The sequence below is a fragment of the Zingiber officinale genome, chromosome 3A, assembly GCF_018446385.1.
Source record: "Zingiber officinale cultivar Zhangliang chromosome 3A, Zo_v1.1, whole genome shotgun sequence".
NCBI classification, from domain to species: domain Eukaryota; kingdom Viridiplantae; phylum Streptophyta; class Magnoliopsida; order Zingiberales; family Zingiberaceae; genus Zingiber; species Zingiber officinale.
This window is the reverse complement of record NC_055990.1, coordinates 17,649,813-17,676,961: the sequence shown is the minus strand read 5'-3', so window position 1 is coordinate 17,676,961 and position 27,149 is coordinate 17,649,813. Positions and strand designations below refer to the sequence as shown.

Here is a 27,149-nt window from a genome sequence, read left to right as displayed (position 1 = left end):
CCAGTTCACAAATCGATAACCATAAGGAGTACTTGGGGAATTCTTGACATTTGGTGCTCGGCATCGTAGAGCACGGAGAGCTCAAAAGCCTTCTTCAAAAGGCCCTCTCCGGTGCTTGGAAAAGGTCACCTGCCTGCTGGCCAAGTTCTCTATCCTCCTCATCTGTGTCTTCCCCCTCACCATGCCGACCGATTAGTTGATAACACACCTAGAGGCAGCGCCGAATCCTACCGCGAGTAGTAAAATCAGCGAGCAAGGAGCTCCGATTAGTCCTGGCCACGCGAGGATAGACAAGGAGGGATCAAATCAGAAGAAGGAGATGAGGAATCGAGGTTACCAGATATGGGATTGAGAAAGAGTGGAGGAGGGTGACTTCTAGCGACCCGGCAACGACTCCAAGCCACACAGGCAGCCTCTTCTCACCCAAAGGGAGGAGTTGGAGGAGTTGGAGGAGATGCAGTGTGGTTGGACGGAGAAGCAAGGACGTCCTGTGTTGATCCTGATCGGGAGAGGAAGGGGTGTCGATCTAGGAAGGGGAAGAGGGAGATGAGGCGACGGTATACGATGGACGGCGCGATATAGGTTTAGGTTTAGAGGGAAGAGTGAAGTGTTGCAAATTTCGGCTAAGTATTGGTGGGAAAATTATATTATTTTATTTTATCATAGACACCGGGTTTTAAAAACCGCTGTTAAAATCAGTGTCTATTAACGAAAAAAGGCGCTCATAGACATCGGCTTTAAAACCGATGTCTTTGAGCGAAAATCTGCTCTTATAGAAACCAGTTTTTGGAAAAATCGGTGTAAAATACTCAAAAACATCGGTTTTTACTTAAAACCACTGTTGTTCCACCGATGTCTATGAGGGTTTTTCTTGTAGTGTACTTTCGGACTAAGATATTAATTAAGTGAGTTGTCAGTAACTCATTTAATTAGTGGACATTCGACATCTTAAACACAGGGAGACTAATACACTCATAATAAGAAGGAGCCCAAAACGTAATTTGGAATTGGTGCGGTAATTCAATAATAATTCTTTAGTGGAATGAATTATTATTGATGAAATTAAGTTGTGTGTTTGAGGCGAACACGGGAAGCTTAATTTCATCGGGAGACCAAAACCAATTTCTCCTCTCGGTCCCTATCGTAGCCTCTTGTATATAGAGATTTATACCCACCACACACTACAAAAAAACAGGGTTTCAGAAACAGATTTTTAAAACAGAATTAAAATCTGTTTTAAATTTTAGTAAATCAAAAACGAATTTAATACGGAATTACTAATCTATTATATTTAAATTAAATATAATATACAAAAAAATATTTAAGACGGAATTTAAAACGAACTAAAAACAAATTTATAAAATAAATATTTATAAACAAAAATAAATACAAATTTTAAACAGAATTTGATACAAAATTTTATTTGTCAACAAATCTGTTTATATATTTTTAAACAGAAATAAATTTTGTTTTTAATTTATATAAATCATAAAGAAATGTATTAAATTATTTTTATTTTATTTTATTTTATTTAAATAAACCCTATGTTACATCCTGTTTAACCCGACTCCCTCGCAACATTACCTCCCTCGCCAACTCTTGCTTTCTCGCCGACTAATTTCTCGCATCTCGCTGACTCTTCTATGCATATCTTTTCGGCGTCGTGTATCTCGCCGTCGCCGACTCTGCTGCTCATCGCCGACTTCATGTATCTCGCCTCTGTTGCTCTCTCTCAAAAGGTAAACCCTAATTTCTTTTTCTTCCTCTTGCTGTGTGGACTGCCACACCGCAGGTCCTTGCTTTTGTCAGCGACCACTACCGCAGATGTGTTCGCCACCAGATAATTACTTAAGGGGGCAATCATGTTAGACGTGCGAGCAACCACATCGCAGAAATTTGTGAGATTGATGTTGTTTAGGGAAAAGCGGCAGAGAGAAGCATGAGGCAAAGAGGCATGTCGATTGCTATCCTACATTGTTTCTCACAAATTTGTGAGATTGTCTCACAAATTAATTTCTAATTTGTGAGATTGATATCCTTTATAGGATAATTTGTGAGCAATGTCGGTTGCTTCAACAAATTTTGAGGCATGCTTCGACAAATTCTGCTTTAATATTTGATTTGATACCTCGGGCACTCCTTTTGCATTTCTTTCTCAATTCTACTCTAGAATAGAAGATATGACTTGTCAAGAACAAGAAGAGAAGAGAAGATATTCTTTGGTTCCCGTTGCCTTTACAAAGAGAAGAAATTTTTGTTCCTTTCATAGAATCCAGAATAACATCTCCATCTTTTGTATGCCTAAGATGATTTATGTTCACCAATGATTTACATATTTCCTCTTTTAAAGCTTCTATCTTCTTAAGAAAATCAATTTCTAGATTTCTATCTTGCAAAGATAACTCACTTTCTAGGAATTTAATTCTTAGTAGCTTCTATCTTCGTGTGTTGATTTTGATCTTCGTTTGAGACAAAATGTAATAAGATGACTTGGTTCATAGTGTACTATTGTTTTTGGGAGTTATTAGCAGAGAGTTAAATTGATTCTATTTTTGATCTTATGATATAAGTTAAATATATTCAATTTTTGTCCTTACACATTTTATTGTTGTCATTGGTGTTACTGCTATTAGTATTGGTGTACTGGTTCTATTGGTGTCCTGCTATTAGTATTGGTGTACTGCATTTTTTCTTATATTGCTATTGATTCTGTTCTATTGGTGTTACTTTTTTTTTAGTGTTGGTGTTGTTACACGTTGTTGGTAACCCTATGATCTAGGCACCTAGATTTCATAGCTGATTGCCATTACAGATTATGTACTGTTGTTTACATTAGTGTTGTTGCTGTTTACATCTTGTAATATGTACTGCTATTTACTGCCATTACAGATTAGTATTGTAATATGTACTGCATAGTGTTTATTGCATAGCTTATTGTCACATTTACTACTAGTGTTTACTGCTATTTACATTAGTGTTGTTGTTGTTTACATCTTGTAATATGTACTGTTGTTTATTGCCATTATATATTAGTATTGTAATATGTACTGCATAGTATTTATTGCTGTTTACATTAGTGTTGCTGCTGTTTACATCTTGTAATCTGTACTATTGTTTACTGCCATTACAGATTAGTATTGTAATATGTATTGCTTATTGTTATTACATAGATGATTGTAAGGTTTACTGCTAGTGTTTACTGCATAGTGTTATTAATATCATATTGTCATCTCATTTATTTGTTTTTATATTTATTAAACTAATATAAGTTATTATAATATGTACAGGAACAATATAAAGAGCGACAAAATGTTGATGATCATTCTACACATCCATCATTCAATCTCAAATAATGGTGGGATGTGGTGGGTGACCAATATAAGGGAAGGGTGTATGGATTTGGATGCAATCAATACTTTGGAAGATCATACAATGGAAGTTTCAATGAAATGTGCTCCAATGAAAAAAACAAAGAACTATCACAAGAAATTGAAGATATGCGTGCTACTAGCAAGAGGATGGAGAAAGAAATTATTGAAAGCAAAAACAAATTGGAACTCGTATCACAGAAAATAGGCAAAGGGAAGATAAACTTATCGAGGAAGGTAGACAAAGGGAAGAAAAACTTATGGAGGAAGGTAGACAAAAAGAAGAAAATCTCAAGGGGATAGTTCATAAGATGATTCAAGAGGTGGGATTATTTTATGAATATTTGGATAAATATTTGGATGATGTGATATTTTTGGATTAAAAATTAATTGTTTTAAATATTTTTAATTTATTTAAAATGTGTGATTGTTTCTACTAAAATAATATGTAGATGAAAAAAATAAAAATATAATATAATAAAAAATTATTGATAGATTTAAATATGAATTTTGTAAATAGATTTATAAGCAAATTAAAATTACTTTTGATATATTACTTGAGATAGGTTAATAACATATTTAAAACAAAATTAAAAATGAAATATATATATGAATTTATAAATATGTTTATAAACAAATTTATAAATAGATTAAAATTATATTTAATATATAATTTGTGCAGACTAATGCAAGAGTTAAAACAAAATTATAAACAAATTTTATATACAGATTTATAAACAGGATTGTAAACGAATTATAAACAGATTAAAGTTATATTTGTTATATAATTTGAAACAGACTAATAACGGATTTAAAACAAAATTAGAGACGAGATTTATATTTGAAATTAATTTCATTTGATCAAATTAAAAACAGATATATAAACGATTTTTCAATCTGTTTATGACATACCCACATTCTTACCCACTTTTTGGTGGTCGACCAAGCTAGCTTGGAACCCAAGCTAGGGCCGGCCAAGACCCAAAGGTTGAGCCAAGTTGGTGGTCGGCCAATGCTTGGAGTCCAAGCATGATGTGGCCGACCACATCATAAAAGGATTCTATTTATAATTTTTTTTTCTTATGTGGATTCCATGGTTTTAAAAGAGAGTTTAAAATTTAAATCTTTCCTTTTATAGCTTTCTACAAAGGATTAAGAAAAGATTTGAAATCTTTCTTTATTTGTAGATTAAAAGGTGGATTTTAATTTTAAGAAAACTTTCCTTTTTTAACCATGTTCATGATTTAAAAGAGAGTTTAAAATTTAAATATTTCTTTTATAAAGCTTCTACAAAATATTAAGAAAAGATTTGATATCTTTCCTTATTTGTAGATTGAAAGAGATTTTAATTTTTAGAGATAACTTTCTTTTTATCCACATGTTTAAAAGAAAGATTTTAATTTATAAAAATTCCTTTTTATAAACCACCAAGAAGGGAAAAATTATTGGAGAAATTTTTTATAAATTTCTGGAAGCAAATTAGGAAGTTTTAATTCTTGTGTGAATTAAAATTTCCTTGATTAAGAGAAAAGGTGGTCGACCATTATTATTGAGAAAAGAAAATTATTTTTAATTAAAATAATTTTTTTTTCATGACAAAGGAATTAAGGAAATTTTTATTTAAATTTCCTTATTTGCCAAGACCAAGGATTATAAAAGAGGAGGTAGAGGTGCTTTCATAGCGAACAACTCTATTCTATTTCTTCCTCTCTTTTTCTTCCTTGGTGTGGTCGGCCCTAGGGCCTCTTCTCCTTCTCTTTTCTTCCTCCTTTGTGGCCGGCGGCATCAACATAAGAGAAGTCCATGGTGGCCGGTTCTAGCTAGGAGAAGGAGAGAAAGGAGGCTTCGTTTCTAGCATCCCTTGGAGCTTGGTGGTGGTAGCCGAACCTCACATCTCTTAGAGTTTATGTGGTGGCCGAAACTTGCTTGGAGAAGAAGGGCTTGGGTGGTTCTCATCTCGGTAGATCGTTGCCCACACAATGTCCGGGATAAGAAGAGGAATACGGTAGAAGATCAAGAGGTCGTTGCATACAAAGGAAGGTATAATTAGTAATTAATTTCCGCATCATACTAGTTGTTTTTCTTTTGTATGAATTCCAGACACAAGAGGCATTAGATCTAGTTTTTGAATTTATTTTCGAGTTTGTGTTTTTTTTTTTACTTTGTCGAATTTGTGATTTGATTGTTCTTTTTGGTTATCCTAGAGTTATTTAAGGAAATTAAATATTAGCTTTCCTTAAAAGGCTTTGTCTAGGCGGTGGTGGTTGCTCCCATATCCAAGAAGGTCATGTGCCTCGCCATGCAGTCCTGGAAGCCAATTTTGAAAATTAATATTTAATGGAATTAATAACATAGGTGGATTTGGATCAATAGTATTAAGTTCCACTTGCGATCCAAATCTAAACCATCAAGAACAGATAAGTTAAATTTGGAATCAATGATGTTAAGTTCCGTCTGCGATTCCTAATTTAACTTCTAAAGAACACAATACGTTGTTTAGGAAAGGTTCGACACGTGTACAAAATTTTTGTACAGTGGAACCGGTACGATCTTCCTAAGACCAACCAACATGAGACACCGACTTGGAAGGTCGTTGGGAGTGAGAACATGCTCACTTATAACTTGCACTGGGACACCGACCTGGTAGCCATTAAGAAACTCTTATGGGCTAGTCCAGGAATCAGATTGATATTTACGGATTGGCCTAGAGGTTGTCCCCGAAATTCCCGCTGAGGTGTTATACTGTAGATGTCTAGCCAGCTGTGCGCTACTTGTGATATTTCCTGCAAATAACTCACGTAAATTTTAATCAGATAAGTTATTTGTTTACTAATATCTTAATGAGCGCGAAATTCAAATTCTTGCTTCTCTTCATTTTCCCTCCTCTTTCCCGAGGTGGCTTCATAATCATGACTTATGACTTTCCTTTGCTTTTCCCGAGGTAACCATATGACCGCCTTTCCCTCTGTCGTATAGCCTTCCTGTGCCGGAATAATGTCGTACAAAAATTTCTTTTCATGATTTGCTTGTCACATCCATCATTAATACCTTTTTAATACCTTTCACAGGGGAGTGACGCATGTCCCACGAACCCTTACCGCACTGTGGTTGATCAACGCCTTTTGGCACGTGTCCCTAGATCCAACGCCTCACATCCTCATTCATTCCCTCCTTCCTTTCGATGCTTCCTAGGGTTTTGGCTTTATAAACCCTAAAGGCTACCCGTCGTCACCTTCTCACCATCTGCGCTGCTTCCAACTCTTCCACTTCTCCTCGCTCTTCCTGTTAAGTCTTTCGGTTGTTTACGAGCTCTTCTTCTCCTCCTCTTCATTTCCCCGCAATCTCCTCATGGCTGAAGGTAATCAGGCGCTCTGGTACTCATATTATATTTCAGATTTAGACGACAGCGACCTGTTCCAAATTCGTACAAATCTGCATCTTACTGAAGACTATCAACTACGAGCTCTCGGGCCGAATGAACATCCTTCTTCCAGGATTTGTAACCTTCTTCAAAGATCAGCTCTTGGGGGGTCTTTGCTTCCCTCTTCATCCAATTTTCCTTCCTTGAGTCAATACTTTGGTATCCCCCTCTCGCAGTTTGCTCCCAATGCTTTCCGTGCGATCTGTGCCATGGTTATCCTCTACAGGGTATACCAGATCCCTCTAACCGCCTAGCTTTTCCACCATTTCTATTCTCTCAAACGCTCCGAACCCGAGGTATTCATGGTGCAATTCCGGGTCAGGTGTAAATTCTTCCCTGACATGCCCTCCTCCAATAAGGGCTGGAAGTCCCGCTTCTTCTTCATTGGATTGCCTGAGTTGGTATCCTGGCCGACTAACTGGCGTTCCAGCCTCCCCTCACCTTTTGAACTACATGAACATAGGCACCAACCTGTCTGCCAAACAGCTTCAGATAAAATAAAGGGAGTCCACCTTCTCCTATCTGTGATTCTGTGAGAAGGCTTTTTGCACTTCTTTGGACTCAGCCCGGTCCCCGTAGCTATAGGAGCTCCATTTGGTAAGACGTTGCTTTTCCTTTCTCCAGTCTTTGCTAACGAGGTATTTTCTTCTTGCTTTGCAGAGGCTGCTATGTTCCGGGCTTATTCACGTAAGTCAAGCAGACTACCCAGCCAAATTTTAAAGGTTGTGGGTGAGGAGGTTGCGAAAAATCTGACTGCTCCTTCAACCACTTCCTCTCATGAAACCACGGAGGAGCCAATAGAATCCTCCAGCCAACCTCTTCTGGAAGCTATCCCTACAGCTCTGGTACCCATAGAGGAAGAGCAGGCTCCCTCTCCCCCTCCAGACAAACGCCTACGCCTCCAACGTAAACGTAAGAGAGTCACTCCTTCAGTTCAATCTTCGCCGCTTCCTCTGCTCAGAAAGACTTCTTCCAAGGTCCCCAAAGTCCAAGCGCAAGCAACCAGAGTCCTCGTCCAGGAATTTCTGGCGGCAGAAATCAACGCGCCTACGCCTGACCAGGTCTTAGCCCCCGAGCAGGTCGGCCCTTCTACAGGAGACCAGCCCGGGAGTTCTGCGACCCCTTCTACTGCTCCTGTTGCCCCTTCTCCCTCAGTCACTCGTACCAGGGCTCGGTCCGGCTAGAGTAAATACAATTTCACATCCTCCTGGAGCTTGCCCTCCGTGTTCAGGCTGGATTCGGCGGGGGGTTCAGCAAATGTGGGCGGCACTTCTCCCCTCCGCGGTTAGGTCAAACTTCACGGTGCTTTGGCCACCTCCTGGAGGTTGGCTAATGAACAATTCTGGGGAGGTTGCCAGTGGGAAGGGTTGGATCTGGCTTCGCAACATATTATATCTGTAAGTATTCCTTTTCCTGACCTGCCTATTTGACCTTACTTCTGACTTCCCTCTTTTTGCCGGGCAGGCCTGCTCCGCGAGCCTTAGCCTGACCCAATTTGCTGCCGAGTTGCTGAAGGAGAACGAGTCACTGAAGGCTCGAATTCAAGAATTGGAGTTGCCGCTAACTCCCCGTGATCCGCTCGACCCTCTGGATTCTTACCTGCACACAGTCGGGGAGTCCGTTCAAACTGCCTGAGATCTAGCTCAGGAGTCTTCTGAAAAGATAAAAGAACTGCAATCGGCCTTGAAGGCCAGTGATTCCAAACTGAACTCAGAGGGGCAGCACCGTCGCCAGCTGGCGACCGAGCTAGAGGAGAAAGAGTCAGAGCTGGCGACTCTCTCGGTGGACCTGAAGGCACTCCAGGAATCTAATAAAGTTATACAGAAAGACCTGGAGGTTGCCAGAGCGGACCTGGCTTCCAGTGCTGACCGGGAAAAAGCTCTGCAGGCTCAACGGGGCCTGGACCAGGCTACTATCAAGTCTCTTCAAGCGGATCTTCTCAAAGCCCAGGCAGAGGCTTCTACTCTGAAGCGGGAGAAGGTGTTGGCCCTTGCAGACGCAGACAAAATAAAGGTCGAGCTGGTGGAATATAGGTCAGGCGAACACGATCGCCTTAGAGCCTATAGAATCTCCTACATCAAGTCCCCACTCTTTCGGAAGAAGATAGGTAATTTAATTGACTTGATAGTCTGCTACGGGGGTGTGGGTGCGGTATGCCAACTATTTGAACAAGGTCTTCTTCGCTCTGTCCCCTCGGATGATTTCCTGGATAGGGATCGCCTGTTGCGAGAACTTCCTGATGAAGTCTTCCCATCCTTTATGGTTGATGATGACTTCCTGACTCAACCTGTACCTCTCTGGAGCAATGTACCTCCTACAGATCCCCAACCATGATGTAAAACTTTTAATGTATAGACATTTGGAATCTGCTTTTGTTTGAAGTCATTTAACTTTAGGAAATCCCTTGGTCTGCTGTTATCTGACACTACTAGGTTATCTGACTCTACTGGAGCTTAAGAAATCTCTGGGCCACTATCGCTCTTGAGAATTCTTTATTAAACCTGTTCCCTAATCCCGGATCTGTTTGTTCCCCGACCTAGGATTTGTTTGTTTCCCGACCTGGGATCTGTTTTGATTACAATGACGTTCTGACTAGTGCTCCTCACCTAGGCCTCCGCTCGCTTGGTGTCCCGAGCTGATTCCCGCATTGGGTTTGCCCCCCACACTTTGGCAAACTCAGGCGAAGGAGAGAGAAAAAACGTGTGAGGATCTCAAGCGCGTCGTACTACAGTAGAGTGCTTTCCCGAGGCCTCCCCATGATGACCCTCGTACATCGAGCCATCTACAGTAGCTTCATTTTCTGTGAGGATCCAACAACCCCTTTTGCTGGGATATCTTAAACCGCTTTTATTATGAGTCGTTGGATGGTGGTTTGACCGCGCTGCCCTTGTAAATGTCGGCTATAAATAGGTCTCCTTCGCTACCCCATGGAACTTTTCGCCTGCTTCTTCCTTCTGCTCTCGCTTTCTGCTTGCTCCGTGCTCCTTCCAGCCTTCCGCTTCCTCCTACCTTCTACTTCACCTTCTTGTTCTCTGCCTCATCTCAATCCTTCCTATGGCTTTTCCTAACATCGTTTACCCCCCTGGGGTTTCTAATTTCGTTGGTGTGGATCTAGATGATCTTCGTTACACCTACGAAATCTCGGAAGACTTTCACATCATAATTCCTAACATTCTTTACCAGACCTCTTCTCCTCCAAAAGGCTACGTCACCTTTTACAAGGAGCAATTCGTGGTGGGGCTTCGTTTCCCTATTCATCCTTTGTTCTCTGACGTAAATCGCTATTTCCGAATTTCTCTGGGCTAACTGACTCCCAACTCCATAAGGATTTTGTGTGGCTTCGTGGTCTTGTGTGAAGTTTGCACCATATCCTGGTCTGCTAGCATGTTTCACTATTTCTTCACCCCTCGCCAGCACAGTGAAGGTTTATTTCGCTTCCAGGCCCGCACCCGGACTACTTTCTTTTGTCCTATTCCCTCATCTAAACCTACTTGGAAAGATAAATATTTTTTTCTTAAGTTTCCTTTTACTGTGGAGTGGCCTACTCGATGGCAGCAAACCCTTCCCGTAGTGCCTTATATGGGGGACTTCAGTAATGACCCCCTCTTCACAAACGCTCTGGCTCACCTGAGGTGCTGGCGACTAGATTTGACGAGACTGCTATCTGAGGATGTGTTGTCCTTCTTCAGGCTGAGCTAAGCTGCATCTCTTCTACTGAGCTGTCTCAATCCTTGGGTGAGTTTTTCTTGGTCTTGAATTACTACCCTTTAGTTTTTGATGTTGACACTACAACTCTGATTTTCCTGTATAGCCAATACCTTGCTCCGCGCATCAGATGTCCAGCCTCTCCCCTTTAGCGAGCAAGAAATAATGCGCAGGAGCAGAATCATACTGGACATGAGACCTCTCCCCTATTCTACCTCTGCCCGGTTAGGAACGTCTACCACTGCCATTCCTCAGTCAGTCCCTCAATCAACTCCCTGTTAGACCCCGTGGTAGTTTTGATGTGATCAACCAAGTTGGTTAGGTCCTTCTTTATGTTTGATCCCTGTGTTTGAGTGTGTAGGAGTTTAGGAGTGCAGGAAGTCGAGCGGAAGACGTAGCTAGCGAGAAGGACGACACGGGAAGGGAGCCGACGGGCTTGGTGCGTCCGAAGGACGAGAGAGCTGCGGAAGAGTACACCGGTGGGCGAGAAGAACGTGCACAGCGTTCGAGGGACGTTAAGCCGGGGAGGAAGGCTGCTCGAGGAGAAGGCCGGGAATTGGGTTCGGGTGAGCCCTATTCTGGTTGGCCGCAATCACCCAAAAGAACGGAGCTTCGGAAGTCAAAGTGAAGGAAAAAAGAGAAGTTGGAAGCTATTTATACTATGCAGAAATTGGGCTATGCAGAAATTGGGCCATGCAGGAACCTTGAAGGCGCCTTGAACATGCATTGAAGGCGCCTTCAACATTGAAGGCGCCTTCATTGCTTGTTGAAGGCGCCTTAAGCCAGGTCAGAATGACCGTTCGAGTACCGGATAGAATTCTATCCACTCACCGAGCTGGAGGCGCCTTGGACCTTGTTGGAGGCGCCTTGGACCCTTGGGATAGAATTTCCAGAGGCTATTTAAAGGCTCCTGGAGCTAGGAATTAAAGATAACTTCTACATTCAACTCTGTAAGCAATTCCTAGCAATAGTTCTGAGCCGTTAGAGTGTAAAAGGCTTCTCCGCCTTCAGCAAAGGAGATTCTTTTTAGTGCGCTTCTCATTGCCCTGGATTAACAACCTCCTTGGTTGTAACTAGGTTAACTATCTTTCTTTTTCTGCCTTTTAATTGTTATTGTTTACTATTGCAATTTTGAGTTGAAAGATCCGAGGAGGGTATAATTTTATTTTTCAGGAGCAATTCACCCCCTATTGCCGGCCTCCGCTGCACCTACACTCCCCGGTCTGTCCCTCACCCAATTCTTGAACCTTTTGTCCGACCGACCCCCCAACCTCCTTCAGGGTCAGTGGACATACCCCCTGCCAGCCCTTCCTTCCGAGCGGCTTCCCGAGCAGCCTGGCAGGCGCGTCTCACTGTCGATCCTACCAGAACTGTAGTACCTCCTTCGGCTCGGTGATCCCGACCTTCCCCTGAGGATTCTGACTCGGACGACCAACCCTTGATTCACATATTTCGCCGAAGGCATACAGAACCAGACTTAAGTGCTGACAGTCCGCCTGCCGACCCAGTCCTCAGGTCTTCCATTCCACCCCCAGCCTTGCATGTCCAGGATACCCCTGTACCTGCCTACAGTCCTGCGATCACCGCGGATCCCCCTTCCACACATTCACAGGAGCAAGCTCCAACTTCCTCTTGACCTGCCTCTTCCTCTTTGCTTGTTAATGCTCCTTCAAGAGTACAAGGCGATACGGCAGGTCCCTCAACTAATCCCCTGCCTGATGAATCCCAACTGGGGCCATCTCACTCGACCCCCCTTAACCCTCTTGAACCGATGGCAGCAACTTCACAGCCGCAGGGCCCCTCTTATCACCAGTATTATTCCACCAAGCCTTCTGAGCAAGGGCTAAGGCGACAACAGGATGCTCCCACTAGCTGCCTTATTCTAAGGGCCAACTGGCTACCTGTTAGGATGAAAGCATTCAGCAAATGGAGAGCCTGTCTGTACCTGATCGGATGGATAGGTTCTCTGAGTTGTATGTCCAGGTGAGCTTCACCCCTTTGTGCAAAAAAAACTCTTTCCATTCTTAAACACTCTATTTTTTTGGCTCGGGCTCATGTCGAATCTCTGGTGGTGAATCAAACACTTCATCTTCATTACCACCGTAATAAGGTGCTATTAGATAGGGTAGTTGAGCTGGAATTGCAACTGAATGATCCTGCAGCAGTCGGCCGCGCCCAAAGGGCCGAAATAGGGGCATTGAAGAGGACCAACACTCAACATCTTCAATCTCTACGGGCAGCCGACCAAGAGCTCGAAGCCCTTCGTGAAGAAAAAAGTTAGGCCGAGGGTCTCCATAAGCAGACTATAGATCAGCTGACCTAGGAGCTGAGATCTAAAGAGGCCCTCCTACAAGAGCAGAGCCGAACTTTGGAATCCCAGGCCGTCGAACTGCTCGCCCTAAAAGATGAACTGTCACAGGCCCGTTCTGGCCTTTCTGGAGTTACCTCAGCTCTGGAAATATATAAGGCGAGAGAGAATGAACGCTGCAGGCAGAGCTGAAAGGCCTACCTCCATTCCAGGGAGTTCGGCGTCCAGGTCGGGGACCGCTTCGTGATCTCTATAGCTTATGGTGCGGCAGGGGTTGTGCGGCAACTGTTCGAGCAAGGGTATGTTACCACAGCTCCTCCCAAAGACTTTTTAGATCATGGTCGCATTTTGGATTAAATACCCGACGAAGTTTTTTATGCTTTCAAGTGATTTGTATTCGTACATTGTGTAGGCTGAACTATTCTATGCTTAATGCTCTGTCCCACTTCTTGTTATCTACTTTCTGGGTACGAGTCCAAAATAAGTTTGATGACTTACAAAGAGGATGTAACAATCTTAACCAGGCAGGCATTTTTACTGACCAATTGGGTGAATATTCATGACCTGCTCTATCCTACCTCACCCTTGCACTTATAGGGACCAGGCTTTACAGACAGTGGAGTTGTCTATGTGCAGTAAGGCCGAAGGTAGTTAGCGCTCCAAGGTCGTTCTAGATTCCTACCCCGGTCGTCCTACAGGTAGTACACACCTGATGCCAACTTTTTGATAACCCTATAGGGTCCATCCCATTGAGGTGCTAGCTTGACTACGTCTCCCACGGGTTTCGCTCACTTCCAGACCAGGTCCCCTTCTCCGAAGAAGCGAGGAACCACTCTTTTATCATAGTTCTGTCTCATTCTTTGTTGGTAGGCCACTAGCCTAGCTGTCGTTCATTCGCGAGTTTCGCTAATAAGGTCCAGCTCTGCCAGTCGTCGCTCGGCATTCTCCTCGTTGTATAGCATTCTCCTAGTTGAAGGAACCCTGACCTCCACGGGTACCACTGCCTCACTGTCATAGACAAGGTGAAACGGAGTAAGGCCTATGCTCTCTCGGGGTGTTGTACGGTAGGTCCATAGAATACTTTGTAGCTCTTCCACTCAATCTCCTCCGACGTGATCCAACTTAAGCTTTAATCCCCGCACAATCTCTCGATTAATAACCTCTGTTTGCCCATTACTTTGTAGATACGCTATGAAGGTGAAGGCCTGAGTAATTCCAAACCCATGACACCAGGTCTGGATCTTCCGACCATGAAACTGTCTTCCATTATCTGATATCAGCTTATGGAGTATGTCGAATCTGCACAGAATGTTCTTCCATAAAAATTGAATAACCGCTCTCTCGGTAATCCTGGCCAGAGCTTTGGCTTCTATCCACTTGGAAAAGTAGTCCACGGCCACCAGTAAGAATCGCTTTTGACCGGATACCATAGGTGTTAGAGTGTATACTAAAAGCCTAGCTTTTGGTATAAACATTTATCTAGAAATAAGAATCACATTGATCAAATGTCTACATTTGTGATAAATGTAGTTGTTCAATTAATTTATATTGTAGATAACATGGTGTGTGGTGTCACACACAGAGGATCATGTTATCAGTACCTTATAAATTATAAACAGTAGCTCACGACCAAAATGGAAAGGAACAAACTATTAGAAGGTCGTAGTGTAATTAGGTATCAGTTTATCTTGACTGTATAATTACACTAGTACACTTAGAGTGTATTGAGTAGGACCATTTGAGGTCGTTTCTTTTATACTGATTTTATAAAGAAACAAAGACCTCGGTTATTATGGAAGTGTGTGCTCTTAATCCTAATATAATAACAAGCACATATATTTGATATTTATTTCTTTAATTTATCAATGGGTGAGATTTAGTTCGATGAATCAATAAGCCCGATAAGTTGGGAAATGGTATCACTTATAGTGTGTGTTGTTGATTATAGAAGGAAACTGTGTCCTAGAGATACTAGGTTGATAATGTCCTCAAGAGGAGCTCATAAGGATTGTCATGATAAACCCTGCAGGTGGACCTAGTCCGACATGATGATAAGGTTGAGTGGTACTACTCTTGGACTAAGATATTAATTAAGTGAGTTGTCAGTAACTTACTTAATTAGTGGACATTTGTTATCTTAAACACAGGGAGACTAACACACTCATAATAAGAAGGAGCCCAAAATGTAATTTGGGATTGGTGCGGTAGTTCAATAATAGTTCTCTAGTGGAATGAATTATTATTGATAAAATTAAGTTGTGTGTTCGGGGCGAACACGGATGCTTAATTTTATCGGGAGACCAAAACCAATTCCTCCTCTCGGTCCCTATCGTAGCCTCTAGTATATAGAGATTTATACCCACCGATACCCACCTTCTTACCCATCCAATGGGGTCGGCCAAGCTAGCTTGGAACCCAAGCTAGGGCCGGCCAAGACCAAGTGGATGAGCCAAGTTGGTGGCCGGCCAAAGCTTGGGTCCCAAGCTTAGGTGGCCGGCCACTAGAATATTAAAAAGGATTTTTATTAAAATTATTTCTTATGTGGATATCATGTTTTTAAAAGAGAGTTAAAAAAATTAAAAATTTCCTTTTATAACTTTCTACAAAAGATTAAGAGAAGAGATTAATCTCTTTCCTTATTTGTAGTTTAAAAGGATGGTTTTAATTTTTGGTAAAAACTTTCCTTATTTGTAAATCATCTACATGATTAAAAGAGAGTTTAAAATTTGAAATCTTTCCTTATTTGTTGATTAAAGGAGGATTTTAAATTTTAAGAAAACTTTCCTTTTTAAACATGTTCATGATTTAAAAGAGAGTTTAAAAATTAAATATTCTCTTTTATAAGTTTCTACAAAAGATTAAGAAAAGATTTGATATCTTTCCTTATTTGTAGATTGAAAGAGATTTTAATTTTTAGAGATAACTTTCTTTTTATCCACATGTTTAAAAGAAAGATTTTAATTTATTAAATTTCCTTTTTATAAACCAATCATGAAGGGATAAAATTATTGGAGAAATTTTTATAAATTTCCGGAAACAAATTAGGAAGTTTTAATTCTTGTTTAATTAAAACTCTCCTTGATTTGAGGAAGTAAGTGGCCGGCCATGTTTTAGTGAGAAGAAAAATTATTTTAATTAAAATAAAATTTTCCTTTTCATGGCAAAAGAATTAAGGAAGTTTTTATTAAAATTTCCTTATTTGCCAAGACCAAGGATTATAAAAGAGGAGGTAGAGGAGCCTTCAAGGGTGAACAACCTCTATTATTTTCTCCCTCTTTTCTTCCTTGGTGTGGCCGGCCTCCTTCCTTTCTCTTCTCTCCATCTTGTGGCCGGACCTCTCTTCTTCCTTGAAGATCAAGTGGTGGCCGGATTTTAGCTTGGAGAAGAAGGAGAGAAAGCTTACATCCCTTGGAGCTTGATTGATGGAAAAAGATCTTCATCTCTTGGAAGCATAGTGCTTGGCCGAAACTTGAAGAAAGGAGAAGAAGGTGCTTTGGTGGTTTCTCATCTCGGAAGATCGTTGCCCACACAACGTCCGAGGTTAGAAGAGGAATACAGTAGAAGATCAAGAGGTTTTTCTATAAGGTATAACTAATAATTTTTCTTTCCGCATCATACTAGTTATTTATGGAAATAATACCAAATACAAGAGGCTTACGATTCTAGTATTTCGAATATGTTTTTCGAAGTTGTGTTCTTTTATTTTTCTTTTCCTTGTGATTTGATTGTTCCTTTTGGTTGACCTAAAGTTATTTTAGGAAATTAAATATTAGCTTTCCATAAAAGGTTTTGTCTAGTCGGTGGTGGTTGTTCCCATATCCAAGAAGGCCATGTGCCTCGCCACGTCAGTACTGGGAACCAATTATGGAAATTAATATTTAATGGAATTAATAACTTAGGTGATTTGGATCAAACGTGTTAAGTTCCGCAGGAGATCCAAGTCTAAACCTTAAAGAACAAATAGATTAAGTTTTGGATCAAACGTGTTAAGTTCCGCAGGCGATCCAAAATTTAATTTAAAAGAACACATGGTAGCTAGGAAAAGGTTCAGACCTTTGTACAAAATTTTTGTACAGTGGAACCTCTAGGTTTTCCGAGTAGCAACCAACAATAGGAAAGGGTTCGACAATGTTCATACCCCACTGATCGAAGGGGCAAGAAACTATAGAGGTCTTTAGCGTTGAGGTGGGCATATGCGTCAGATTTTGATGCTTCTGGCAAGACAAGCAAGTGTTCACCAGCTGTTGAGTATCCTTCTGTAAAGTGGGCCAGAAATATCCGGCCAACAACACCTTACGAGCTAGCATTCGACCTCCGGCATGACTGCCACAGCACCCCAAATGCATTTCTCTCAAGACCTGATCCGCCTCTTCCATGCTTAAACACTTGAGTAGAGGCTTGGAGAACGCCCGCTTATATAATTGATCTCCTATCATGGTGTAGGCCTTTTTCCTGACCAGCCGTGCCTACTCCAGGTCTGTTGGCAGGGTACTTTGTTGAAGATAGCTAATCACGGGTGCTCTCCAATCAAGAATCTCATCCCTGTTATTTTGCAGATCTATCTAGGTTATGAGGAAGGTTTGTGCTATTAACCTATCCAGTACCCATGTGGTCAGAGAGCTGGCCATTTTGGCTAACTCGTCAGCTCGGCCATTTTTTGCTCTTGGAATCTTGCTCACCGTGACTTCCTTGAATTCTTCTTTCATTTTCTCATAAGCCTCCCGATATACTTGCATCTTGTCGCTATTGATCTCAAAGTTATCGGTTACTTGCTGAGTTACTAATCGGGAATCCGAATATATGATCACTCGAGCAACTCCCACATGTCGGGCTGCCTGCAGTCCTGCCAATAAAGCTTCATACTCTGCCTCATTATTAGTGACTCTGAAATTCAACCATACAGCTAGCTGCAAGATGTCTTCTTGAGGGGATATCAGAAGAACTCCAACGCCACTTACCTGCTGTGTGGTCAACCCATCCACATAGACTTTCCAAGTTTCTTCTGAATCTGTTTGATGAATCTCAGTCAAGAAGTCAGCTAAGGCCTGTGCTTTAATAGCGGTGCGAGGTTGATAGGCTATATTATACTCTCCCAGTTCTGTCGCCCACTTGATAAGCCGACCAGCGACCTCCACATTAGTAAGAGCTTTTTCCATGGTGCTGTTAGTCAAGACCGTGATGGGATGCACTAGAAAATAGAGCCTTAAACGCTGATGCATGAGCACCAGTCCGTAGACTAACTTTTCTAGAGCTGTGTATTGAGACTCAGCTCCCTTTAATAGATGACTGAAAAAATACACCGGCCGTTGTACATTGTCTTGTTCCTTCACTAATACTGCCCCCACGGCCTCAGGGGTAGTTGATAGGTAGATCCAGAGCGGTTCTCCCATGACAGGCTTGAATAAAGAAGGCAAAGTCTTCAAATACTTCTTTAGATCTTCAAAAGTCCGCGTGCACTCCTCATCCCACTGGAATTTGGAGGCTTTTCTGAGCACTTTGAAGAAGGGCGCCGCTTTGTCTACTGATCGGGAGATAAATCTAGACAGAGTTGTTATCCTGCCTACCAGCTTTTGAGCCTCCTTCAGGTTTTGGGGGGGTCTTCATGTCTCGAAGTGCTTGGACTTTCTCGGGGTTGGCTTCAATTCCCCGCTCAGTGACGAGATATCCCAAGAACTTCCCTCCTTTGGCTCCAAATAGACACTTCAAGGGATTTAATTTTACCCCATACCGTCGGAGGGTGTCGTAGGTCTCCTCCACGTCAGCTATTAGATTCACGGCTAAGGGAGACTTGATGAGTATGTCGTCTACATAGATTTCCACATTACGCCCAGCCTGCTCCCGGAAGATTTTGTCCATCATCCTTTGGTAAGTAGCTCCAGCATTCCTGATCCCAAAAGGCATGACAGTATAGCAGAAAGTATCATCTACTATAATAAAACTAACCTTCTCTTGATCCTCCAAGGCCAGGGGGATTTGATGGTACCCTTGATAAGCATCCAGCATACATATTCTTTCACAGCCGGCAGTTGAATCTACTAGTTGATCAATTTTAGGCAAAGGATAGCAATTTTTAGGGTTGGCACGATTGAGATCCCGGAAGTCTATGCAGACTCTCCACTTATTGTTGGGTTTCGCCACTAGGACCACATTAGAAAGCCAGGACGGGAATTGTACTTCCCTAACGTTGCCTGCTTTCCTGAGCTGGTCTACTTTAGTTCGAATAATTTTATTTTGATCAGCCGAGAAGTTTCTCTTCTTCTACTTGACGGGCCGGGCGTCAGGCAAGAGATGTAATCTGTGCTCTTCTACTTCAGGCTTGACCCCTCGTAATTCTTTAGTGGACCAAGTGAAGACATCTCTGTTACGAACCAAGCACTAAATCAGATCTTCTTTAAGCTCGGGCGGTAGATCACCAACTATACGGGTGAGACTCTCAGGGCGCTCAGGATATAGCTGGACTTCCCCCCAGGGGATGAGCTCTTCTGCTATAGACATAGGCTCCTCCTGAATGGCGTGAACGACCCCGTCCTGAGTCCTCTGAGCCTTGCAAGCCTCCACTTTGACCATGTCGATATAGCATCGCCGAGAAACCCGCTGCTCCCCTCTAACTTCCTCGACCTGCTCTCCCACGGGGAACTTGATCTTTTGGTGAAAGGTGGAGATAGTAGCCCTGAATTCATGCAGAGCTGGTCGGCCTAGAATAACATTGTAAGAGGAGGGTGAGTCCACCATAATAAAGGTGCTCCTCCTAATTCTTACTAGTGGCTCACTCCCCAAGGATATGACCAACTTGATCTGACCCATGAGTTTTACCTCATTACCGGTGAAACCATATAAAGAGATGGCCACCAACTGTAGCTCGCTGGCGTCGATCTGCATCTCTTCAAAAGCAGACCTAAATAATACGTTGACAGAGCTCCCAATGTCAATGAAGACTCAAGCCACGCGGCTATTGGCGATAACAACTTTGATGATAAGGGCGTTGGCGTGAGGCAGCTCCAAGCCCTCCAAGTCTTGTGGCCTGAAACTAATGACAGTGCCAGCAGCTTGTTCCTAGCTGCACCCAACAGCATGGATCTCCAGTCGACGTTCATGGGACTTGTGTGCCCTGGCCGAATCTCCATCAGTGGGCCCGCCAGAGATCATGCCAATGTCCCGGATGGCCGCGTTGCCCCTATTCTCGGCCTCGTGAGATTCTCCTGGCTCCCTAGTGTGCCCTTGTTGATGCATGCTAGGCCCTCACTGATCTGCTAGAGGTCTGCTGGCTTGTCTTGCCGTGTGGTGTCGCTCCTCCATCATTCTTTGGACCTGCAGGGCCAGCTCAGGGGGTGGCAGACCCAGCTCGGCAGCACGACGGGAGTCACGAGCGAATTGCACACAATCGCTGGTGGCACGCGTGTGTGACCGGTGGTAAGTACAATAGCGAGGTCCCCAAGGCCCAGACCGGGGGACATGAACTACAGCTATACGCGGGCCAGGCCGAATATCCTGACGGGAGGTAGGTCTGACTTCTCAAGCACGTGGGAGAGGTTGAACAGGCGGTTGAGGTGCTCTTCTCTCCGGTCTGTTAGTAGAGGGAGGCGGTATATCTGCCTTCCTTCGTGCCGTCTGTGCTTCCTCCACGTTGATGTAACTAGCGGCCTTCTCCAACATTTCATCAAAATTCCTTACGAGATTTCTGATGAGGTCTCCAAAGAATTCTCCCTCAGTCAGTTCATGGGAGAAAGCGCTCATAAGTATTTCTGAAGTGGCTGAGGGAACGTCCTAGGCCACTTGATTGAAGCGTTTGATATAGCTTCTCAACGGCTCAGAGGACCCTTGCTTGAGAGCGAACAAGCAATGGTCAGTCTTTTGATATTTCCTTCTGCTGGTGAAATGACGCAGGAATGCGATCTTAAAGTCCGAGAAGCAAGTGATGGACCCGTGCGGTAGTCTATCAAACCACTTCTGGGCCGAGCCTGATAGAGTGTTCAGGAACACTCGGCACTTAACGGCATCGCTATACTGATGTAGCAGGGTCGTGTTTCTAAATTTACAGAGGTGATCTTCTTGGTCTTTGCTGCCATCATATTCCCCAATAGTTGGGGCTCTGTATCCTTTGGGCAGCTTTTCCTCCAGTATCTTGTAGGAGAAGGGCACTTTCTCCTCTGGCTCTACTCGCCTTTCTTCGCGGACAGTAGCCTTTCCCCTTCTTGAATCTTTAGGCAGGGAACTTTTAGCCACAGAGACTTGCGGTTGCTCCTTGTGGCTATAACATACAGACTCCGGCTGATAATAACCCTGGCCAGGCTCCCTATAGAAAGCAGGGGGAAATTCTATGGGTTGCTTTCTCTTAGACCCTCTATCCGAGGCGTGGGTCGGATCCTTGGAAACCTCCTGCATCTTTCGCGGTCGGGAGGCGATAGTTTGTTTCTCAGAGGTCGTCCGCTTCTTGGCTTCTTTGAATAACTCGTACTCTCCCGCTGTCATGGTGACGTTGATTCGCCCATAATCCTCCATCTTCAAGCCCCAGAACAGGTAGTTGTGTTACCACAGACGACACTAAATTTGATCCCGTCCGGAAGCTAAGTCGGCCAGAGGCGGGCTGTGCTGTCGTTGGTGTTGACGGAAAGTCGCGGAGACGCCTGATCGATCTGGCACCTACCAATAGGGTTTCCACGGGTGGGTGACGAGGACGATGAGGTAAGGATCCTGTGCACACTCAAACAAGTCGCTCTCACATTAGAGACCAAGAACCAGGAAAAAAGTCCCCGGGTCAGGCCCTCCTACACTCAAGTCAGGTACTTTTCCCCAGAAGCACAGTGAAAAGACGAAAAGTAAAAGACGAGTGTGTAAAGACGAGTGAGCATACCTGTGTAAGGACGAAGCCTCCCTTTTTATACGGCTGTGGGTGTTTCTGGAGTCTGACGAGTGTCAGGGAACGTCGGGTGTCAGGCTTTGTCTAGCGGTGATTAACACGTGGCTTCCTCCTGTAGGTCGGAGGAGGAATCAGGGGGCAACGAGCCCTAGACCGTTAGCATATTCCCTGACATGTGGTGATTATTCTCTGACAGGTTGTTACGATTCCTTGGCTTGGTTTTCATATAACGTTGTCTGCCCCAGCCTGTTAACCCAGGCTGGGTTCCTCATAAACCCAGATCTGTTCCGAGTCGCATGTCCTGATCCGCCCAGCCTACTCTATGTGTCTCATCCTGTAGTAAATCCCGATCTATAAATCTTAATCCGCTTACCATGAACTGTGCATCCCGATTCAAGTATTTCATTCCACCTATCTTATCCTATATCTTGTAAATCCGGACATGTAAGCCTTCATATCCTGTATTCTATAAGTCCTGACCTGCAAGCCTTAATATTCTATATCCCGTAAGTCCAGACTGGCAAGCCTTAATATCCTGTATCCTGTAAGTCCTGACCTGCAAGCCTTAATATCTTGTATCCTGTAAGTCCTGCCCTGCAAGCCTTAATATCCTGTATCTTGTAAGTCCTACCCTGCAAGCCTTAATATCTTGTATCCTGTAAGTCCTGACCTGTACGTCTTAGTTCGATTCCCCTTAGCCTGACCTGTACGCCGTAGTTCGTAAATCCAGATCTGTGTGCTCGGCCCTGTCCTGACTTGTACACCATAGTCTGATTCCGCTTATTCTGACCTGTACACCTCAGTCTGCCTTATTCTGACCTGTACACCTCAGTCCGCTTATTCTGACCTGCACGTCTTGGTTTGTAAACTCAGACATGTGTGCCCGGTCCTGTCATGACCTGTACACCTTAGTCTGATTCCGCTTATCCTGATTTGTACACCTCAGTTCGATTCCGCCTGTCCCGACCTGTCTCGACCTGTACACCTTAATCTGATTCCGCCTGTCCCGACCTGTCCTGACTCGTATGCCTTAATCTAATTCTACCTGTCCTAACCGGTACACCTCAGTCCGATTCCACCTGTCTTGACCTGTACGCCTTAGTTCGATTTCCGACCTGTACGCCATAGTTCAATTCTCCTTATCCTGACCTGTAATTACCGACCTGTAAGCTTTAGTCTGCTTCCACCTATCCCGCCTCGCACATTCTGGTCCGCGTGTTTTGTCCTACATATCTCTACCTATGACTCCCGACCTATTTTCCCTAATCCGCCTATCCTGTCCTGTAATTCCCAACCTGTAAGCTTTAATCTCCTTCCACTTGTCCTGGCCAGTTCGCCTTAGTCCGGTTTCGCTTATCTCGACCTATTCGCCTTACCTCCTGAGTCTCCTCTTACCGAGTGGGCCTAACCCCTGGCTGTCACGTCATCTTGACTTTTGACCACCACGTAAGCTAGACCTTTAACTGACGCCACGTAGGCTTGACTTCTGACCTCCACATAAGCTTGACTCTTTACCTCCACATGGGCTTGACTTCTATCCATGTCGGCTATCCGACCCCTTAGTTATGCACCGTATCAATTGTGGCAAAAGACGAATACGCTCGCCCCCAGCGCCCCCGCCAACCCGTCCCAAGTCATGCACCATATCAATCACAATAGCAAGGAAGTGAGCCATCAAACTGATAGGACGAGGATTAAGACCGGAGAGTAAGCCCATCGGTCCACTTGAATAAACACCTACAATGCTCAGGTAGTCAAAACAGGCTTGGCGCATTTCGCTTCTAGCTCTATCAGATGAGGCACGAAATATCTTCGTGAAAGAAAATGACAGTGCACATGGCACAATCAAACAATGAGTGTGACAAGCATATTAAAGTCAGATTCCTTTACTACTTTTCTTAAGGTGTAGAAGGATTCCAGGTATTTGCACAGAGAAGCTGCATCATGGAGATCAGGGATGGGCCTCAGGAGGTCACAGAGCACAACAATATCAGACAAGGCGACCGTCATTCCGCCTTTGGTAAGTGGGTGACGCATATTAAAAGCATCCCCTAACAGGAGTGCTCCGGGTGTAGGATGTGGAGCGACCGACATGCTTTTGTTTGGCACAGACCTAAAGCTTCCTTTATCAATGGCCTCAATAAAAGGATCATGCAGTTCAGTCGGAACCTGAATTGATTTATTACAGGAATTACGGTGAGGGAGTAATGCATCTTGTATTTCTATTCGAGTAAATCTGAAGTACCTGAGGAGCCACAACAGTCTTCAGGAAATTTTCCATTTCACCGGTAGCAACAGACGGTATCTTGTTTCCAGGCACATCGACCAGACAACGAACCTCAGTGCTACTTATTGGGTAAAACAGTATGATCGAAGGGTCTCCTAAGATGATATAACCGTAGTTGGAAAATGGAAGCTGACAATTTTCAAGAACCATACCAACACAGAGAGAAGGCACATCCACCTAAGAAAATAAATAAATAAATAAATTGTTAGAATGATCGATATGAAAATAGAAAATAAATCTAAACGAAGAGCTTTGGGTCTTCTTTTTACCTTTGGAGAGCAGAGTGTCCGTCTCAAATTTGAGAAGGCACCGTCACATACAATTGTAAGTGGTGCAAAAGCTTCGCGCTGCTCTTCGCCAGAATTAGTCTTGTAAACAACTCTCTCGACTGTTCCATTTTCTTCAATCAAGGGCGTGACGATTCCTTGCTCCAGCTGAACACTGGAAGAAGGATTCGTGATCCATTGATCTCAAAAGTGATACTCTAATAATATTTATTGCATGAATGGCAGATATTCAAAAGTCTCTACAAACGTAAAAGAAATTACTTATGTAAGGAAATTGCTTTCTCTCGCATCCTTTGGACGAAACACCCATTACGAAAGCTCCTCCCGGCAACATCTTCATGATGTTTCTCTAGGGGGTATGCGAGCCTGGTGCTTTTCCTATCTTTGAAAAGGGCATAACCAGCGACTCGTTGAGCATCGATTTCATCAACACATTCTGGGACAAATACCGGGAAAGATGGTATGAGCTTTCAATGTTCAATTGGAGTTTTCAATGTTGATAATAATTATTGAAATTCAATCAACAATAATCAACTTGATGGCTTACCTTCGAGGCCCAGCTCTAGCAATTTTAGGTACCCTCTTGGATGCAAAATTTCACCAACAATTCTGTCAGGTTCAGACAAATCTCTCTCGATTACATGTACACGTCTACCATCGTGTTAAAGGTAACATGAATCATAACTAAGAGAAGCAAAAATCGAAGAGAGCAGCAAAGAAACGTCTCACCTTCCCAAGCGTGTACGCTAGGGCAGAGCCTGCCACTCCGGCGCCGACGATGATAACGTCTGTGCCAGTGCCACCCTTTCCATCTCGAATAGAACAGGAACTTCTGTTTCCTGGGGCCAGATGAGCCTTCCGCCTGCATCCCCGAAACCTTATCAGGAGAAGAAACACCAGGATCGAAGCCATGACGATGCCCGGGAGGAATTGATCCGCCATTGCCTTCTCTCTCTCTAACGCGCGCGCGCACTCGTGCGTTTGCGAAGCCGTTTGTTCTCCATATAAATAAATGTAGAGTGAGGATATCGTACTGAATCCGTCTCTGTAACTTTTCCCTGCTTATTAGGGTGGTCAGATATCAAAATGGAAAAAACAGGGGTATATTTTCTAAACGACCAACTGCTAGCTGGTCTTAGGCGCCATCAGTTGCAAAAATTATCCCCCAAACTTCGAACTCGATAAGCTCCGTAAACTGTGCTTTTATCCATACTAGGGAGCTTTCCAGGCTCTATGAGACGGGTCTGGAGGACCTGATATCAGGCTGAAATTCAGTTAGGCATGTTGGACCTGATAGCTGGTGGGAAGTCCAGATAGATTAAGGAGTGATTCGATATCTGGCGGGAAGTCCGACTGCCCGCGAGACCTGACAACTAGTTGAAATCCAGTTAGGTCTGCAGACCTGACAACTAGTAGAAAGACCTGGTGGGTTAAAGGAGAGTCAAACTATTCTGTATGGTAAGTGAGCTAAGTCACTGGAGGAGAGTGATTCAGTGAGGATGAGTCCCAATTAAAAACTTTAGGCACTGGTTCAACTTAGATCCATTTTAGAAGTCTAAGCTGAGACTATGATTAGATCCCAGTATTAGAAAGACAAGATCTAATTAATAACCCCTTATGTTTAATTGTGCTAACTCTGTTTTGTAGGGTATAATTTGTTATTTGAACTAACACTTCTTATAGGGGCGAAAATCTAAAAGTATCTTCGAATCAATAGTGTTCAAAGCGCCTCGGAGGGTTAAGGAGGTGCCTCAGAGAGGCTCGGAGGCGCCCTCACGTGGATGAACTTTGAAGATAAAGTTCTCGGGATGGGGAGGCACCCTAGACTGTTCAAAGTACTTATTTGTTTGTGTTCATTTACCTTTAAAATATCTATTTCTAGATATACCTTATTAAAACATTGAAAATATAATCTTTTTTGTGTGGCAAAAGACGATTCATTTGCCCTAGCGCCCTCGTCAATTTGTCCTTAGGTTAATACGGAGGAAATAAATCACAGATGACTACTAATTATTAGTATAAGTCATCAAGATATAAAGTAAGGCATAATCGAATACTGACCTTAAAATTCCATCTAGTAACACCTCATACGTACCGTCTCCAAGCATTATTATTTTTTTTATGTTGTAAAAGGTGATTCATCCATCTTAGTATCCCCGTCAATCTGTCCCTAGACTAATATGAAGGAAATAAATCATGGATGACCAACAATCTAGAAATCCAATATCTCATAATTACATATCCCGTTTGAAGGAAGATAGCCAATTCTGATTCACAATAGGACGTACAACACCAATAATTTTCTTACATTTTCTTGATTTTATTGGTTCTAAAGTTTTAGGATTTAAAAAGTATTTAAGTGATTAATTAGTTTTTGAATAAAATTTATTAATGGACCTAAATAAGTTAGATTCAACCCGAACTTTATCTAATAGATTCTTTCTACTATCTTGAATCTCACAATGCCCCAAAACTCTTGATTACCACATTCAATTTTTTTAAAAAAAATATATTTAAAAATTTTAATTTTCTTTACTTTTGGTGATTATGGGTGAGCGAAAAGAACTTATTTGGTTTGTATTGAATCTGGCTTTTTTTTTCTCTAATTAATGAGTTTTTGTCCAAATTTATTGAGGGATTAAATGATTTTAAAATTCTAAACCTTTGTCACTAAGAAGATAAAGAAAATATAAAAAAAATATTGGTATTATCTCAAAATGAATTATAGAGGTTTTATCTCCAGAAATAATATTGTGCCAAAAGTTAGATAAATAAATTTTTTAAATAATATTTTCATATAGAATCTTAGAATCTTGAGTCAAGAGTTTTTTATCATAATAAAACTTATTAAAACAAACCTCTTGATTTTCCACTCAGCAATGACTTTTGATTAAGGACATTAAAGGCTCAATTTTA

General features: G+C 42.8%; 1 protein-coding gene across 1 annotated transcript in view; it reads right to left on the bottom strand.

Moving 5' to 3' along the window:
* Positions 1-25,175, bottom strand: part of LOC122053576 (squalene monooxygenase SE1-like) — a 68,166-nt gene extending 42,991 nt beyond the window's left edge. Inside the window, exons 1-7 of the mRNA XM_042615601.1 lie at positions 24,963-25,175; positions 24,781-24,892; positions 24,495-24,669; positions 24,216-24,387; positions 23,905-24,123; positions 23,511-23,828; positions 23,355-23,469 (exon numbers count right to left, since the gene is read on the bottom strand). Of these exons, the coding sequence (XP_042471535.1) occupies positions 23,355-23,469; positions 23,511-23,828; positions 23,905-24,123; positions 24,216-24,387; positions 24,495-24,669; positions 24,781-24,892; positions 24,963-25,175 (1,324 nt within the window). The remainder of the gene's footprint in view (positions 1-23,354; positions 23,470-23,510; positions 23,829-23,904; positions 24,124-24,215; positions 24,388-24,494; positions 24,670-24,780; positions 24,893-24,962) is intronic.
* Positions 25,176-27,149: the final 1,974 nt, after the last annotated feature.